This window comes from Chanodichthys erythropterus, chromosome 12, assembly GCF_024489055.1.
Source record: "Chanodichthys erythropterus isolate Z2021 chromosome 12, ASM2448905v1, whole genome shotgun sequence".
Classification (NCBI taxonomy): Eukaryota; Metazoa; Chordata; class Actinopteri; order Cypriniformes; family Xenocyprididae; genus Chanodichthys; species Chanodichthys erythropterus.
Genome location: NC_090232.1, coordinates 33,550,252 through 33,566,966, shown reverse-complemented (window position 1 = coordinate 33,566,966; position 16,715 = coordinate 33,550,252). Strand labels below are relative to the sequence as shown.

Here is a 16,715-nt window from a genome sequence, read left to right as displayed (position 1 = left end):
GCAAGGTGCAGTTGATGCGTAGAACTTTGTGAATTATGGGTGTTCTGAGTCCGTAGAGCTTTCTGCAGATTTCATGTGCGCCTGTTTATGGGTTCCATGACTTTTCTTTTATAAAATCAGAACAAAATCTTTAGATTAATGCTCCAAATAAAGAGAAAGGGAAAGTGCTAGACAGAAAGAGTGAGCGTAACTGAGCAAGGAAGCATGAGGGAGACGTTTATTTCACTGTGCTTCTGTTATCTTTCCTTTCTCGTCCTTACATCAGATTTCATCATTTTCTCTTACCTCTACCTGCAGATCCACACAGAGAGAGTCCGTCTGTGTTTAATTGAGCCGTGGGTGCTCAGTATTTATTTCTGAAACTTTGAGGCGCAGCCAAGGAACAATGCACAATTTCACGTCGCAGACTTGTCCAAACAATGAAAACAAGTAGCCTTATTAAAACACTGTATCTGTTGGATTTTAACGCCCGTCTCATTCAAAAGAGCGATCGTTTAATTTTGTTTCACGCTATTTTAAGTGACTGATCTGATTTAGTAGACATCGTCACCCAGCCTGGCTGATGAAATGGACATAAACTGAAATCTGAGGGTTAACATCATCATTTGACGTTTCAATCCGTTTATTGCAATTGTTTATTAGAGATTCATATGGAAAAATCCGTGTGCATAGCTGCGGATGGATTTCTATCCATAAAGCTCAATGAACTGGCACTGAACCTGTGCACGTGTGAGTGTGTGTGCGTGTAATTGAGCTGTAGACAGAAATATGGCTTTACGGCCACCACTAATGGCTTCTGTGCAGTGGAATAGATGGAGGGAGAAAGGGAATATAGAAGCTGGGAGAGATAACGCAACATGGAGAGGGAAGGGAGAGCAAAAGGTTGGAGGTAGAGAGAGGTGGAGTTTGTGGAAAAATGGACAGAAGAGTGGGAAATGAGGGGGTGGGCTACAGCACGGCCAATCCTGTCTTGTAACAGGTGTGTTATCTAGATTTTGAGAACAAAAGAACGACTACTTTGGCATTTCTTTGTTCTTTGTCTTTGCACCAATTGATGTAAGGAATATTATGCAATATGCTTTTGTTTGTGGTAAATTTGTGATGTAGATTTCTTGGGTTTGGCCTTCTGTCAGTGATCCTCTGCCTGCCAGTCTCTCATTTGTTTGCTCTCAGTAGGTTTGACATGATTGATATTCGAGCAAATAATCTGATAAAGGAGGCAGCAACACCTGGTGAATTCGATAGACTATGCCCCCTCAACACCTTTGTCATAGCGTTATTTCAAATTCATCGGTCTGTTTAATCGAGCCTACTTTTAAGGAGTAGTTACATTTATGCTCATAATCATGATCTGAGACATTGAAAAAACGTCCTCAACAATAAAATGATGAAAGTAGCAGTAGAGCATCGCTCTTGCAATGCAATAGTCACAGGTTTGATTCCAATGGAATGCATTACTTCCTGATGAAATATATTACTTCAATACTGTGGAACCAGCTTAGCATAGAAATGTCATGCATACATGTAAATGAGAGCTGTAGTTATAGGCAGTGTATGTATAAATAAATATATTAGATAGATATCTCTGGATATCTCTAGATATTAGCCATATCAGTCAACCAGTGGAGAGCAGCTCAAACTTTCTCTCTCGAGTCTTTTATGCCATATTGAGACTGAACTTGCAAATGATCAGCCGAAGCTAAATTCATGCCTCATCTTTGGCATTGCCAAAATTTTTTAACACTTTTAAGATGTCGTAGTTTGAATTTGTTTGAATTGGCCAGTTACTACTACTACCACCCCCACACACAAACGCCCTCATGAGGACCATGTGTTGGCGCGTGGTGTATTATTAGAGGGGATGTTGTGAGCAAGCCCCTCAGATTAGTGTCTGATCTGGGCCAAGGCTCACTACTGGTAATCAATGTGTGTTTGTGTGTGTATGCATGAGATCAATGAAGGCAATCACTCCGGCTATCTGTATTGCACTATGTATTGCTCTGTGCAAACTGCAGTGAGCTTCTTTGCACATCCTCCAACACCTTTAACAACAGAAGATGGGCTGAAATTTTAGTGTTCACAGTCATCGGATAGTTTTGCCTGTTTATGTTTGTTTGGTGCCTTTGGTAAGCTCACACACTTAAAGGGTTAGTTCACCCCAAAACGAAAATTGTCATCATTTACTCACCCTCATGTTGTTCCACACCCATAAGACCTTTGTTCATCTTTCATTTTTGATGAAATCTGAGAGGTATAAGACTCATCCATAGACAGCAATGCTATCAACACTTTCAGGGTCCAGAAAAGTACTAAAGACATTGTTAAAACCGTCGACGTGACTACAGTGGCTCAACCTTAATTTTATGAAGCGACGAGAATACTTTTTGTGCACAAAAACAAAACAAAAATAACAACTTTATTCAACAATATTTTTTCTGTGTCATCCTCATAAGTTGTTTACATTCAGCGCTTCCAGGTTCTATGTCCGAACACCAACTCATTATTGGCCAGCTCCTGCGTCAGCATCACACGCATGTGAACCGCTTTGGCGTGAACCGCTTTGGCCAATACTGAGCCGGCATTCGGACATAAACACTGAAGCCTTCACTGTGTTTACTGCGTCAACTGCGTAAGGACAATGACAAAGAAGAGATCGTTGTGTTTTTGAGATTTGTTTTGTTTTTGCGCACAAAATGTATTCTCGTCACTTCATAAAATTAAGGTTGAACCACTACAGTCACATCGACTGTTTTAAGGATGTCTTTAGTATCAATTAGGGATGGGCATTTTTCCAAAATATTGTATTCGAATATTTGGGCTCGTAAAAAACGAATATTCGAAATATTCGTTTATTTAAATGACGTTAAATGAGAAGGACGTTATATTTTTTAAATTCATCAAGATTTGTAACCATTTCTGAACAAGCTTACGATTAGGCAATATACACAACAAGCTTACGTTATATCTTAAACTTTTCTTTTAATTCAAAGCATTAAACAATATGTGCAAACAAACAAACAAACAAAAAACAACAAAAGCATTTAAGCTCAAGCAGCACGAACAGGTACAACGCTAATAAAGCAGACAGCGCCAGTTATTGTACAAAATGTGCATAATACACGAGTCAGTACATGGTTATCATTTTCATACTGTTACACATGTTGAGAAAAACAATAATATTCACATGCTCGGGTGAGAACGAGCTACGCTGTAAAGTAATTCCGTTGTGTAAGATCATTTTCATTTAAGTAATTCCAAACTTTGCGTGACAGGCGACAACATTGTGTCGATCAAATAAAAGAAACTTGTTAAACACGCTCCACAGCACCACCAGGTGCATTTAGTTATAACTGAGAGTTTTAGTGCTTAGGATTTATCTTGGATTCACTGCATTTACGGCCAGCAAAGCAACATAGTAAATTTCTAATAGTATTTTTTATTTTTCGAATATTAATTGCAGATCGAATATTCGGATATTCGACTATTTGTGCTCACCCCTAGTATCAATTCTTTAGTACCTTGCTGTCTATGAACGAGTCATATACCTCTGATTTTGTGTTCCGAAGATGAACGAAGGTCTTATGGCTGTGCAACGACATGAGGGTGAGTAATTAATGACAGAATTTTTATTTTGGGGTGAACTAACCCTTTAATGCTTTCACATGGCTCAGAGTGTGTCATTGGGATTTTAAAATACCTTCTTCTGTCCCAGATTAATGTTCTTAGACAATTGTAAGTCAGTCATTTGGAGGTTGATTTCACCAAAAAGTATAAATACAGACTCTGTGGCACAATCAAAACATTTGGTCCGTCTGTTTGAGTCCTGACCAGCCTGACAATGGCGATGTTTGCGACCATTGATGTGTGTTTGGGGTGGGACTATCTGTTTGTCTTAACCAATGGCAGATGGGGGATAGTTTAGGAAACCTGTTTGAAGTCAATATTGTAGCAGTTCTGTTTGGTGTTTAGACTGGGTAAACCCAGCCTGATCTGTCGGCGATTTGATTTCGCCCGGCAGTCTGGAAACCCGTACATTCATTTCTGCTGCATCTGTTATACTTTTGCGGGAACCAATCACAGACTGGCTTATCCAGCTTGCTCGCTATTGGCGAGTACAGAGCTCTTTCTATGGCTCTGGGCGGGTATAACACGATGACGTCTCTAGCACGACCGTCAATCAAATTCCTTTTAACCTCTCAACGATGCTGAATGACTTCTTTAGTTTAGCAAACAAATCGCTTGACTGGGTGTAAATATCACTCACTTTCATGTTTTTTTTGCACAACCTGCAAAAATCGCTCGATGCCATTGCTGATTCTGCAAACCGCTGATCAATGCTACAAACCAATACAAACTAAACCTGTCTGGAGTTTTCGCGTCGCTCTGCAAAAGTACGTCACCCGGATCGTTGATCTGATTGGTTAAAGGACTATCCAATTGCGTGAATAATGCTCGTTGATCACGCCTCTTGTACAGTAGGAAATACATAGCAAACTCCCCAGTCCAATGTTCAGTTTTAAATTGAGCTTGGTCTGGTGATAGCCAGACAATTTGGTGTTGCTAGTGGTACAGAAATTACACACTTTAGTTTAAAATACAGTTACTCACCCTCATGTCGTTCTAAAGACATTAATTTATCTTCAAAACATGATATTCTCTCAACATTTGTACATCTATTGAACATCCACACGACCGAAACTTTATAAGCAAACCATTTGTAGTTTGACTTTTTTGAAGAGAGTAAGTTCTGTGTTGCTTTCAAAACATTGCTTTCCAACATGTCAGTTTCTTGCTCGACCAGTGGCATGAGTTTGAGGGCGGGGCTACCTGCTTGCCTAAACAAGGGCAGTGGGAGTGTTCTGGAAACCTGTTTGAAAACAGACTCCCCCAATTTTTATTTTTTGGGGGGCTGGGTGATGCAGTTTGTGATGCAGAAAATACACAATATAGACAATATTTTGGTTGTGATATTATACAAAACACTTGCTGTATTTGTATTGATCCTCCTCCTGTACAGTCTCTTTCAGTAATCGTTATGATTGACAGTTTAGTTAGAGAGATAGATAACCAAGCAAGACCAGTCGTATCAAGAGTGGTTCACGCGTGTGAACGAAGGAAAAAAGATGGAGATGGAATCGGTGATAGAGACGGAAAGAAGAGGAAGAGAGGATAAAAGAGAGAGACTTCATTTACGCTTCTCTCCCCCTCTCTCTCTCTCTCTCTCTCCCTCTCTCGGCTGCTGCCCGCTGTCGTCCATCATGGCTCCTATGAGCACCATCTGCTCAACATTACAGCCACTGTTGCCTGGCTACCTGCTTTCTCTCTATCTCTGTCTTTTTTTCTCTCCCTCCCTCTCTTTAATGTTTTTTGTCTGTCATTTGAGTCTTTTTCTCTCACCCCTCATCTCTCTCTCTTTCCATGCTCTGCTGAGGAGTCTTTGGCTCACACACATTATCCGACAGGAAGAAGGAGACACATCTTTTACACCACTCATGATTAAGCCATCTGCAGAGCTGAAGGGAAAGGGGGGATGAGGGGATCATAATGAAAAAGAGTATGTAAGGCGGTGAGGGTGAAAGAAGAAAAAGAGAGGAGGTAAAGGGAAATGTGGAGGAAGGAGGGAAAGACGGAGAACGGAATGGAGACATGGGCACAGAGGTGGAAGAAATAGAGATAGATGACGACTCAAAAGAGGGAGTGAGAGAGAGATGGTAGGAGAGGGGGGGAAAAAAGATCAACACTGCCCCCCTCTGGCCTTTCCGGCCTCAACACAGATACGTACGTGCCGATCAGCGCTCGTTTGGACAGCATGACTGGTTAACAGAAGAGATCCAGCTGTCTACACACAGATTTGTGCTCATTGACCGGTCTGGTCTAGATTTATCTGAACAGTCTCCTGTGGCGTGTGCATGTTTGTGCCTCATTATTTATGCTGTTCTAAGAGCCTCTTGGAGGGATGGTTCAAATATAATGTTGGCACTAGATTGGATCGTGGGCTTGCGGTCAGTGAATGTGCTCTGGCACATTGAGCTATGTGGTGCTTGTGCGGGCGATGCGAGTTTAAATCCAGTTTTCAACAGTTTGCTCCACCTACTCGCTTCTGCATAACATTCCTTTGTCCTATCTTGACTGTTCCTATAAGAGAAAACCATAGTCTGTTTGTCTTCTTATAAGACCATAAACATCTAGAGTCTGGGTCTCATGACTCTTTGTTGTAGATCTTGATTTATATTGTCTTAGACCACAGTCTATTTCCAGTGCATTAAAGGTCATTTTATATTACCTCAACCACTACTCAGACGGGTATCTTTTCCTGACCCCACTCACAAAAGAGGTCTCCATAGCTCCTGTTGTCTTTGGTGTACCTTGTTTGAGAAATTTGTTCTAAGGTTTTATTTTTCTGTTCATTAGGAAACCAATTTTAATGAAAGTTTACCAAGTTTAATTTATGACATTGGAAAATGTGATATGGATGAAAAATACTTTTAAAAGTCTTGAGTATGGAAAGGACACGTGCATTTACTTTATTGATGTTAGCAATGTTTTTTACTGCTACGGTTTTTGGTCAGTGAGATTTTCAAAATGTTTTTGAAAGTATGTGTGTATGTATATAAAATACAGTAAAACAGTAATTTTTCTATTTATTTTAAAATCTAATCTCTTCAGGATTTTTTTGATGACAATAAAAGTTTAAAAAGAACGAGCATTTATTTGAAATGGAAATGTTTTGTAACATGATAAATGGCTTTATTGTCACTTTTGATCAGCTTAATGCATCCTTTCTAAATAAGTATTAGTTTCTTAAATCATACAGACTGCAAACTTTTGAACAGTAGTATATGCAATATATTATATAGGCTATTTATTAATTTAGTACCAATGAAGCCAGTTACAAAGTAATTCAATGACTGATTTAAAGGGTTAGTTCATCCAAAAATGAAAATTCTGTCATTTATGACTCGCCCTCATGTTGTTCCACACCCGTAAGACCTTCGTTCATCTTCGGAACACAAATTAAGGTATTTTTGATGAAATCCGATGGCTCAGTGAGGCCTCCTATCTATGCCAGCAAGATAATGAACACTTTCAGATGCCCAGAAAGCTACTAAAGACACATTTAAAAAAGTTCATGTGACCACAATTGTTCAACCTTAATGTTATATATCAAAGCTTTATGAATTTTTTGTTTCAAATTAGTTGTTCAGAGCGTGTATCAAACTGCCAAAGTCATGTGATTTCACTTCGTTACGTCGTAAGTGTTTCGAAATTTCAGTGGTTCACCACTGGGGGGCGTGACTTAGCAGTTTGATACACGCTCCAAAACACTGATTCAAAACAAAAGATTTGTAAAGCTTTTTGTTTGGGTTTTTTTTGGCGCACAAAAAGTATTCATAACATTAAGGTTGAACCACTGTAGTCACATGAACTGTTTTAAATGTGTCTTTAGTAGCTTTCTGGGCATCTGAATGTGTTCATTATCTTTCTGGCAATGCAGGCCTCACTTAGCCATCGGATTTTATCAAAAATATCTTAATTTGTGTTCTGAAGATGAACAATGGTCTTATGGGTGTGGAACGACATAAGGGTGAGTCATTAATGAGAGAATTTTTTTGGGGTGAACTAACCCTTTAATGAAGTGAATCTGTAAATCATCTTTTATTCTGTTTGTATACTGTTTCTAATGTCTGATCATCTCTCTCTCTCTGTAGGAAAGTGTGGTTGGATTACCACGGCAAGCTGGTGGAGTCCAGCCACCTCATGGAGGACCGGGGGGTGTGGCCTCAACAGGGCCTAATGGGGCGGGGCCTGCCAGTTATCTGGCCAATCCACAGCAGGCGGCCATGATGAAGCAGATGATGGCTATGGAGCAGGAAAAGAGGGTCCAGCTTCATATGATGGAGCAGCAGAAAGCACAGCTTATAAGAGAACAGAGACAGCAGCAGCAGCAGCACATGCTGGCAGAACAGGTGAGTGCCATTGACACCATAGACACAGTGCTGGGCTTTCTTTATGCTCATATCAAATAATCATCCTTGTGACGTGAGTGTATAAGCAGCTGTTGGCCTTTCGTGGCTTGAGAGTTCTGCTTTCTGTTATGTTGTTTGTGACTATTGATAAGGAATTTTGATAATCATCTAGTTTTCTGCTTCGCTTTCCCTCTTTTTCCAGTTACAACAGCAGCAGCATCTCCCCAGACAGATGAGTCAGGCACAGAGGAATCCATACCCACTCCAGCAGTTTCAAGGCAAGACACATACAGATACAATGAAAGGAGGATAATATCCATACCCACAATCTAAACGCTTTGCCACTAGTTGTAATGACCATATTACTTCTTGTGGCTTAAGGGCTTATAGAGTTATACAAGCACTGTAAGGACCTGAAGTGGATAGTAATGTGAAAAATCTGAACTTCCTCTATTTATAACTGAAAAGAATGATTTTTTTTATCGTTGGCACCTCATACTGCCTAGCCACTTACGTAATATTTCGGCCTGTATTTTGGTTAATTAAAGGTGCAATATGTAATATTTTGTAAAAAAAATATGTAAAAACCACAAGGCCAGTGTTATATATTTTGTTCAGTTGAGTACTTACAATATCCCAAATGTTTCCAACTATTTGTAAATCGTGAGAAAATTGCAATTTTAACCAAGGCTCGGAGTCGCCTGTCAATTGCGTCATACCCGCGTTATCCTCGGTCTGCCTCGGTTTCTGGTTTTATTTAGTGAAAACCATGGAAACACCAAAGACGCTTTAATATAATAGACAAGAGAACAACTGTTTTGATATACTTATAGACAGAAAACTAATTATTATTATATAGCTCAACATGTTTAGTCTTATTGTTTAAATCTAATTTTGTTGATTTATTTATTTATTTATTTTTTCGAGTACCATGCTTTACCATGCCTCAGAGAAAAACACTATTTTGTGAAGTAGCTAACATAGCATAATCAGATGCAGCTTTATTTTTAGTAACAGTAATACAGCATTTTCTCCATCATACAATACGTTTTAAAATTAATTGCATCAACACAAGCCATCCAGCATTTAATATGATATTCTAAAACAAGGGTCTCACAGCACCCGCCGAGTGAACGCTCAGAGTAACGTTATAACATCATTTTCAACACACTCAAATGTATCTAATATGTTAAACAGAGCTGCGTTACCTCATACTCATGACCGGAAAAGCAGAAGCGACTGCGGCATAATAAAAGTTCAGCTGCTCGTGAGGCGTGTGTTGCGCAATGGCTCCAGCGGCCTCTTTCAGTACATCTTCTGTCTACTAGAATGGAGACCAAAATCTCTGAAACAGTTTGCAAAGATTACCTTTTAATGACATATTTCATATCAGCAGTAAAATCTGACAACTATATCTATAATATTACATACATGCATAAACACACACACAAACACACACACACACACACACACACACACACTTGTTCTGATGCCTGTCAACTTAATTTTAGCATGAAATTCATATGGGTTTATTCAAGGTCTAAGGTAGGGGTGCCCAATCCTGTTCCTGGAGATCTACCTACTTGTAGAGTTCAGTTTCAACCCTGATCCAACACTCCTGTCTGTAATTATCAAGTGCTACTAAATATCTTATTTAGCTGGTTCAGTTGTGTTTGATTTGTGTTGGAGCTGAACTTTGCAGGAAATAGATCTCCGGAACAGGATTGGGCACCCCTGGGGCCTGTACCATGAAGCTTGATTAGCTGGCTAGCTAGCAAGTTTCAGATTAGTTTGGCCAATCCTGGGTTTTAGGTACCATCAAAGTGGCTTGGCTTTTAGTGGTGTTCATCACCACAGTATCTTGCACTCCACAGCTTACCTGCTCCAGGGCAGGTTTTGTTAAGAGATCTCAAACCAAAATTGGACCAATCATATATGAGCAAAGTGACACTGACACATCCAACGCAATAAAGGCACACTCCTCCAGGTTCTCTTCATCCAAATTAAAAGGTCACTCACTATATAGTGAAAACAAATATTTAACAATGAAATGGTCTGGCTTTAATGATAATAAGAATTATTTTATGATTTTATAATCATTATATGATCCATATTATTCATCCATTACACACAAGCAATTTTAGTTTAACAGTTATTATTAAAGGGTTAGTTCACCCAAAAATGAAAATTCTGTCATTTATTACTTACCCTCATGCCGTTCCACACCCGTTTGCCACTGATGTCACGCATTCATGTGCACACGCTCCACAAACTCCGGTTCAAAGCGAGAAAGTTGATGATCAGCAAAGCCAGATTGGAGTTGTTTGGTTTTGTCAACTTGAAACTAGTCCTAATACCCTGAGTTTGTTCAACTACCATCATGGTACAGGCCCCGGTCTCTGGAGATTTCAGTGTGCAGTTTGTCATTATATACAATTGACAGTGATTTGCTCTGCTGTTGTGAGTGTGTATTTATGCCGTTTGACTTTAATTGAAACAAGCCTTTGATGTACTGGAAATATAATGAGAACAACAGGTGTCAGTTAATATTATTTAATTTTAAATTGTTTTAGGCACGTCCCAGGAGATGGCAGCAAGGAACCAGGCGCTGCAGAGCATGCGGAACGCTCGACTTCTGCAGCAGCAGCAACAGAACCCGGGGATACTGCAGATGACGCCCGTCCAGAATTCTGCCGCCATGCCCACGCAGGGTGATATGAGCATGGCATACGGAGCCCAGGCTGGTACACAGACTGCCATGTACCAGGGTATGAACCCAAACATGGGCCAAATGCTCCAGCAGCAACAGCAGCACCATCCCAACCAGCCCGGTATGGCAATGGCACAGAGACAAGCGGGCGCCAACGGGCAAGGAATGGTCGGTGGAGGCCCGGGAGGCGGGTATGGACAGGGAATGCTAATGAACCAGGCCCTCCCACAGCAGCAAATAAAAACAGCCGGTGTCGCCCCTGGTGGGCAGCCGATGGCCAAAGCCCAGGTTCAGAGACTGCAGAGCATGATGGGAGGCGGAGGCCAGACGTGGCCGCAGCAGCAGCAGCAAAATATGCAGGCCATGGGCGGAAGGACTTCAAATGACATGGTGGCGTTTAACAGTAACCCTGCGTATGCCATGCAAGGTGGCCAGCCTCCTAGGATGGCCAAGCAGCATTTCGCACAAGCGATGGGCGGACAGACTATGGTGGACCCACGTTCAATAAACCCAGCTGCAATGGGTGGGCCGATGATGCCGCACATGGCAGGGCAACCAAGGACCAACCAGCCGCGGGGGATGGTAATGCCAGGCATGAACCAGGGAGTGCCCAACATGGCCGCTTTTGGACAGGGCCCTGCTCAGGGCATACCGGGAGCATCGGGAGGGGGTGGGTCGTACATGCCAGGGGGTCAGCCTCAGGGCTACCAGAGGACGTCCAATCAGGACCTGGCATACGGTTACGGCAGCCAATCAGGGGCTGGGGCCGGGGTTTCGTTCGGCCTGTCGGATGGGACAGATTTGGATTCAACGGAAGGTTGGATGGACGAGTTTTTCCCCAACCCATAGCCTAAGGGATTTTTTTTAACAGGACAATTTTATGGAAAATGTGATTCGTTTTATTGTTTTTGGGTTTTTTTTCTATTACATGGTCGACAAATCTAAGAAATATATTACATGTTGTGTATTACATGTGTGTGCTGTCACAATATTTAAACCAATTCCTCTCTGTTTGGGTTGCTTCTCAAGTAAGGATCCGGCGTTTTTTTTTTTTTTTTTTTAAAGAAGTACCCATTTTGGATTTGATCCATTTATGTCTTTTTTTTTTTTTCTCTCTCTTATGTCCTTTGTGCTGGACCAAGGGCAAGAGGCACTGAAAACCTGCAAAATGACATTGGGAAAGATTTTATGGATGGTTTTATGTATTTAGTTCTCCCTTGTTCTGACATCCTGTTCATGTATTAAAGAGTGTGTGGAAATTTGAGGTGGGCCTTTGTCAGCAATGGATCCCTTTTCCCAAACCAAACAGTTCAACACACCTCCTCCTCTTTCTTCTCTTACATATCTTCTTTCTCTCTCTCTCTCTCTCTCTCTCTCTCTCTCTCGCTGCTCTTGATGTGTGTTGATTTGCTCCGCTTTGTGCTTGTGTGTGCGCGCGCACGTTTATTTGCACTACGGGCATCTCAACAAAACACATCAGACTCTGTGTGCTCTCAGTGTATGCAAGATGGATGCTCTGCTGTCGCTAGGCGACCGGTGTCAGTAGAAGAGTGAAGCCATGTGTGTGTTTGTCAACTAGGTGTTTGTTAATATTGCTTGAAGAGATTTGGCAGCTACAAACTTCTCCCTCCCCTCCCTAAAACTGTGAGAAAGAGGTTTTCTTTAGTCACAATGGCAGCTAGAAAGGAAGGATACATGAACTCATCTGGATTACAAGAAACAGTTCACCAAGTATAAATTAATATTTATGGGATTTTAATGCAACACCCTAGGCATTTGTGAGAGTAATTGAGGCAAATTCAATGTTTTGAAACTATAATTTAAAACCGATATTTAAATGCTACACAACATTCTAGTTTTTGTTTCTTTTCGTTGACTGAACATAATTGCTTGTGAACACTGGTTAAAGATATTTTAATAAAGAAAACTAAAATTAAATACACCGTACATACTGTATTTCCGCTGATGGGTCATACCACTTTTCTCCTTTTATTTTACAAGTCAAATACTTATTAGTTGCTGTAAAGTGTAATTTCAATCATTACACCACTTCAAGCTCTTGCACACTCTGTTAACGTTACACAATGCCTGACAGAGGAAAGACAAGCACATCAAGACTCCGACAAGCCATTTGTAGTACAGACAACTTTTTCAATCTTTCATATGTGACCATTTCAAAATTGGACTAAATTTGTACATGTAAGCATCTGCTCTGTATTGGGAATTTAAATTTATTTACAATCCATTTCCACCAACTTGTATTTATTATTTGAAAAATTTAGTTCACATAAAGAATGATTTTTTTGTGTGTGTGTGTTAGTTGTACTAGTTTAACCTGGTCTGTCAACTCATTTCAAATGAAGTCTCAAAATGGTAACCATTTCTTTACTACTCAGCCAGACTTGTTTAATTGTCTGTTGTTTACCATGAAATGCCACACAAAGAATATCAGAGTCTTTTCTCCTTGTTGTGCGTTACTCACGGTGTCTCTTTCTGTGATCGAGCTTTAGTCTGATTGTTTCAGCTTTTTGAGGAATGTAACTGACTAGAATTGTGACTGACTTGCCCTTTTTTGAGAAATTTCTGTCTTAATGGGAGATTGAACGCATTCACATCTTCAGTTTTTCGCAGTGTTATATTGTTGCTGTGTCAAGAGGATCACAGTCGGAGAGGGTAAAGCCCACGTTCTCCTGCCGTCTCACCAAATATCAACAATCTGGGACCAAGATTAACATGTTTTTGATTTCTATTTCTGAAGTCATCGAGCTTATCTTTTTCTCCTTTTTATTTCGTACTGGTGCTGACATATATGTGATGGAAAAAGATATATATCAGATACAGTTATATGTAAATATGTTTTTACAATTTTAAATACATCAGAGGATACGTCTCTACTAACTGTAAAGATATTGCTGTTTGTTTAAGATAGAGAAGTATTTTTATTTCATCTTTTTTTTCCACTTTTAAACTCATCTGAGCTATACCATTGCACTTCAGACAATGTCTTACTACTAATTTGTAATGTAAACCTCCTCTAATTTTTATTTTGAAGGTTTTTTCTAGTTTTCAAATTTTACTCTGTATCTAAAGCAGTGCTTTTTTTCTTTTTCATGTACAGAATTATGTAAATGGTAATGCCAGAGAGTTACAAAGAATTTGTTTTTCAGAAAAAATACATTAAAGAGATTGATCATTAAAAATGTTCTCATTAAAATAAGTCTCTGCGACTTTTTTGATACAAAAAAAGTGTTTAAATGTTTTACCTGTTTATATGTTTAAACTAAGAACAAAGAAACTGCAGAAAAAGAAAATATGGAAAAATGTAAAGAAAAGACACATTGTAAACCTGAATAAGTTTTTCACAAGATATAATATAAGTCTAAGGTGTCCCCTAAATGTGTCTGTGAAGTTTCAGCTTAAAATACCCCATAGATTTTTTTATTCAATTTTTTAACTGGCTATTTTGTCGCATAATTAAATATGCACCGATTCAGGGTGCTTCCCCTTTAAATGCTCATGCTCCCCACCCCTAAGCTCGCAACTTTGCATAAACAAAGTTCACACATCTAACATAACCCTCAAAATGGATCTTTACAAAGTGTTCGTCATGCAACATGTCTAATCGCGTAAGTACAGTATGTTTACATTTGATTCTGAATGAGTTTGATAGTGTTCTGTGGCTAACGGCTAATGCTACACTGTTGGAGAGATTTATAAAGAATGAAGTTGTGTTTATGAATTATACAGACTGATAATGAAAATAACTAATAATGAAAATAACGACGGCTCCGGTCTACATAAAAACAGTAAGAAACGATGGTAACTTTAACCACATTTAACAGTACATTAGCGACATGCTAATGAAACATTTAGAAAGAGACTTTACAAATATCACTAAAAATATCATGATATCATGGATCATGTCAGTTATTATTGCTCCATCTGCCATTTTTCGCTGTTGTCCTTGCTTGCTTACCTGCATAAAGTCTGATGGTTCAGCTGTGCACAGATTCAGACGTTAATACTGGCTTGTCTAATGCCTTGAACATGGGTTGGCATATGCAAAAGTTGGGGGCGTGCATATTAATGATCCCGACTGTTGCGTCACCGTCTGTGTTATGTTGAGATTCACCTGTTTTTCAGTGGTGGTCTTTTGCACAAATCAAATTTACAGAAGGAGGAGGAAACAATGGTGTTTGAGACTCACTGTATGTCATTTCCATGTACAGAACTCTAATCATCTAACTATGCTGAGGTAAATTCAATTTTCAATTCTAGGGCACCTTTAACTGAAATTAAACTCAAAAAAGTTAAGAAATTCCAAATGTAAGTAAGCTGGCAGATTTAAATTTTTTACACATACATAGGATCCAGTTTCAGGTAAATTTAAGTTTGTCCAAATTAAAAGAAACAAGTTCATAACACTCAAAACAATGAAACAATTCATATACTTAAAGTATTTAGATCTTTTTCTTTTGAAACATTTTAAGTTAATTTGACTGAACTAATTTGAGTTTGCCCTACTCAAAACACTTATTTTGAGCATTAGGGTTTACAGTGCAGAAAAACAGGTGTTGCACCATATTATTTATTTATTGGCAACATTAAAATTGTCTGACAAAACTAAGTAAAACATGCTGTAAAATATACAAACAATATACGGTCTAGAAGCAACCCATTGAACGCATTTATCCAGGTCTCGTTTCAATTCGCTAAAAATTTAAACTGGCACCTACCCCGATTAAAGACTGAAAGTAAATAAAGAAACTGAATATATACATAAAATATACCTAGTTGCTTGTTTGAATAAAATCCAGGAGAATTGGTAGCTAAAGATGTAAATTACATGGAGAGACAGGGGGTGGGTGTCTCACTATCCTAATTAAAGCCACATATGCTAAAGAGTGCTGTTTAATATCTTACCGCAATGAATCACTCTCCTTCTCTTTGTATCTTTCTCTTTTGCGCTGTGCTGCTTTCGCGCGCTATCTTATGATTAAGATGAATGGAGAGGTGTCACTATGACACTGCCATTACTCATCTTCAGGGTTGAGACAGCCTCGCAGTGAGAAATGTGAGGGAGAAAGAATGGGAGTGGAGGATGGAGGTTTGTTTGGGTTGTTGGCTGCAGAGTAGTAGAGATGGGATATAAACACACAGACTGTCCTGTCCCCATGGGGTTTCATTCTAAATGGGGTCATCTAGTCCCTCAGCACTTCATCCATTAGTTAAATAAAATCGTCCTTTAATCTGATCTAATAAAACAGCCAGCAACCATCTGGAAGACTAGAACAAATCATAAGCAAAGGTGCCTGTGTAAGTGTTTTTTCCCCCTAAATGTATCCTACTGCATGATTCTAAACAAAATGCACAAACCATTTCTCAGAATATCTGAGATAAAAAGCAAAGTTACCGGGTTTTCAGTGTCCAAAAAATTTAGGCCTATTTAAAAAAAAAAAAAAATTGCATATTATTTGTGAGCTATATTCAAGTTTCCTGAAGTCATATGAAATTTGTGTGGGGAGGAATAGATGGATATTGTAAGTAAGCTTTATTTATATAGCACCTTTTAAAAACAGTGTTTTCAAAGTGTTTTACAGAAGAGAAACAATAGTTTGGGACTGAAATGCCAATTTTTAGCTGTGTTTTTGTACAATCAACAAGTTACTATTGGATGTTTGGAGCCATCTTGCTGTAGTAGCCTGCACTCTGGGTTGTTTCAACCCAAGTTTGGGTCAAAAATGGACAAACAAACCCAACCATTGGGTTAAATTTTTGAATGCATTTTTTAACCCAACGGTTGGGTTTGTCCATATTTGACCCAAATTTGGGTTGAAACAACCCAGCATTTTTTAGAGTGTATATTTATTCAACAAATTAGAAAGGTATATTGGGGCAGTACCATGAAGACATTTAAAAATTAATAAGAGGATCTTGAGTTCAATTTTGAATGATACAGTCAGCCAGTGAAGGGATCTGCGTGTTGGAGTAATGTGATTTCTCAGTTTAGAGCGAGTTAGCATTCGTTCAGCTGCTTT

The 16,715-nt window shown here is 39.3% G+C and overlaps 1 protein-coding gene across 1 annotated transcript in view; it reads left to right on the top strand.

Moving 5' to 3' along the window:
- maml3 (mastermind-like transcriptional coactivator 3) overlaps positions 1–13,814 on the top strand; it is a 133,267-nt gene extending 119,453 nt beyond the window's left edge. Inside the window, exons 3-5 of the mRNA XM_067402582.1 lie at positions 7,710–7,967; positions 8,170–8,245; positions 10,541–13,814. Coding sequence (XP_067258683.1) covers positions 7,710–7,967; positions 8,170–8,245; positions 10,541–11,526 — 1,320 coding nt within the window. The 3' untranslated portion in view covers positions 11,527–13,814. The remainder of the gene's footprint in view (positions 1–7,709; positions 7,968–8,169; positions 8,246–10,540) is intronic.
- The last annotated feature ends 2,901 nt before the right edge of the window (positions 13,815–16,715 follow it).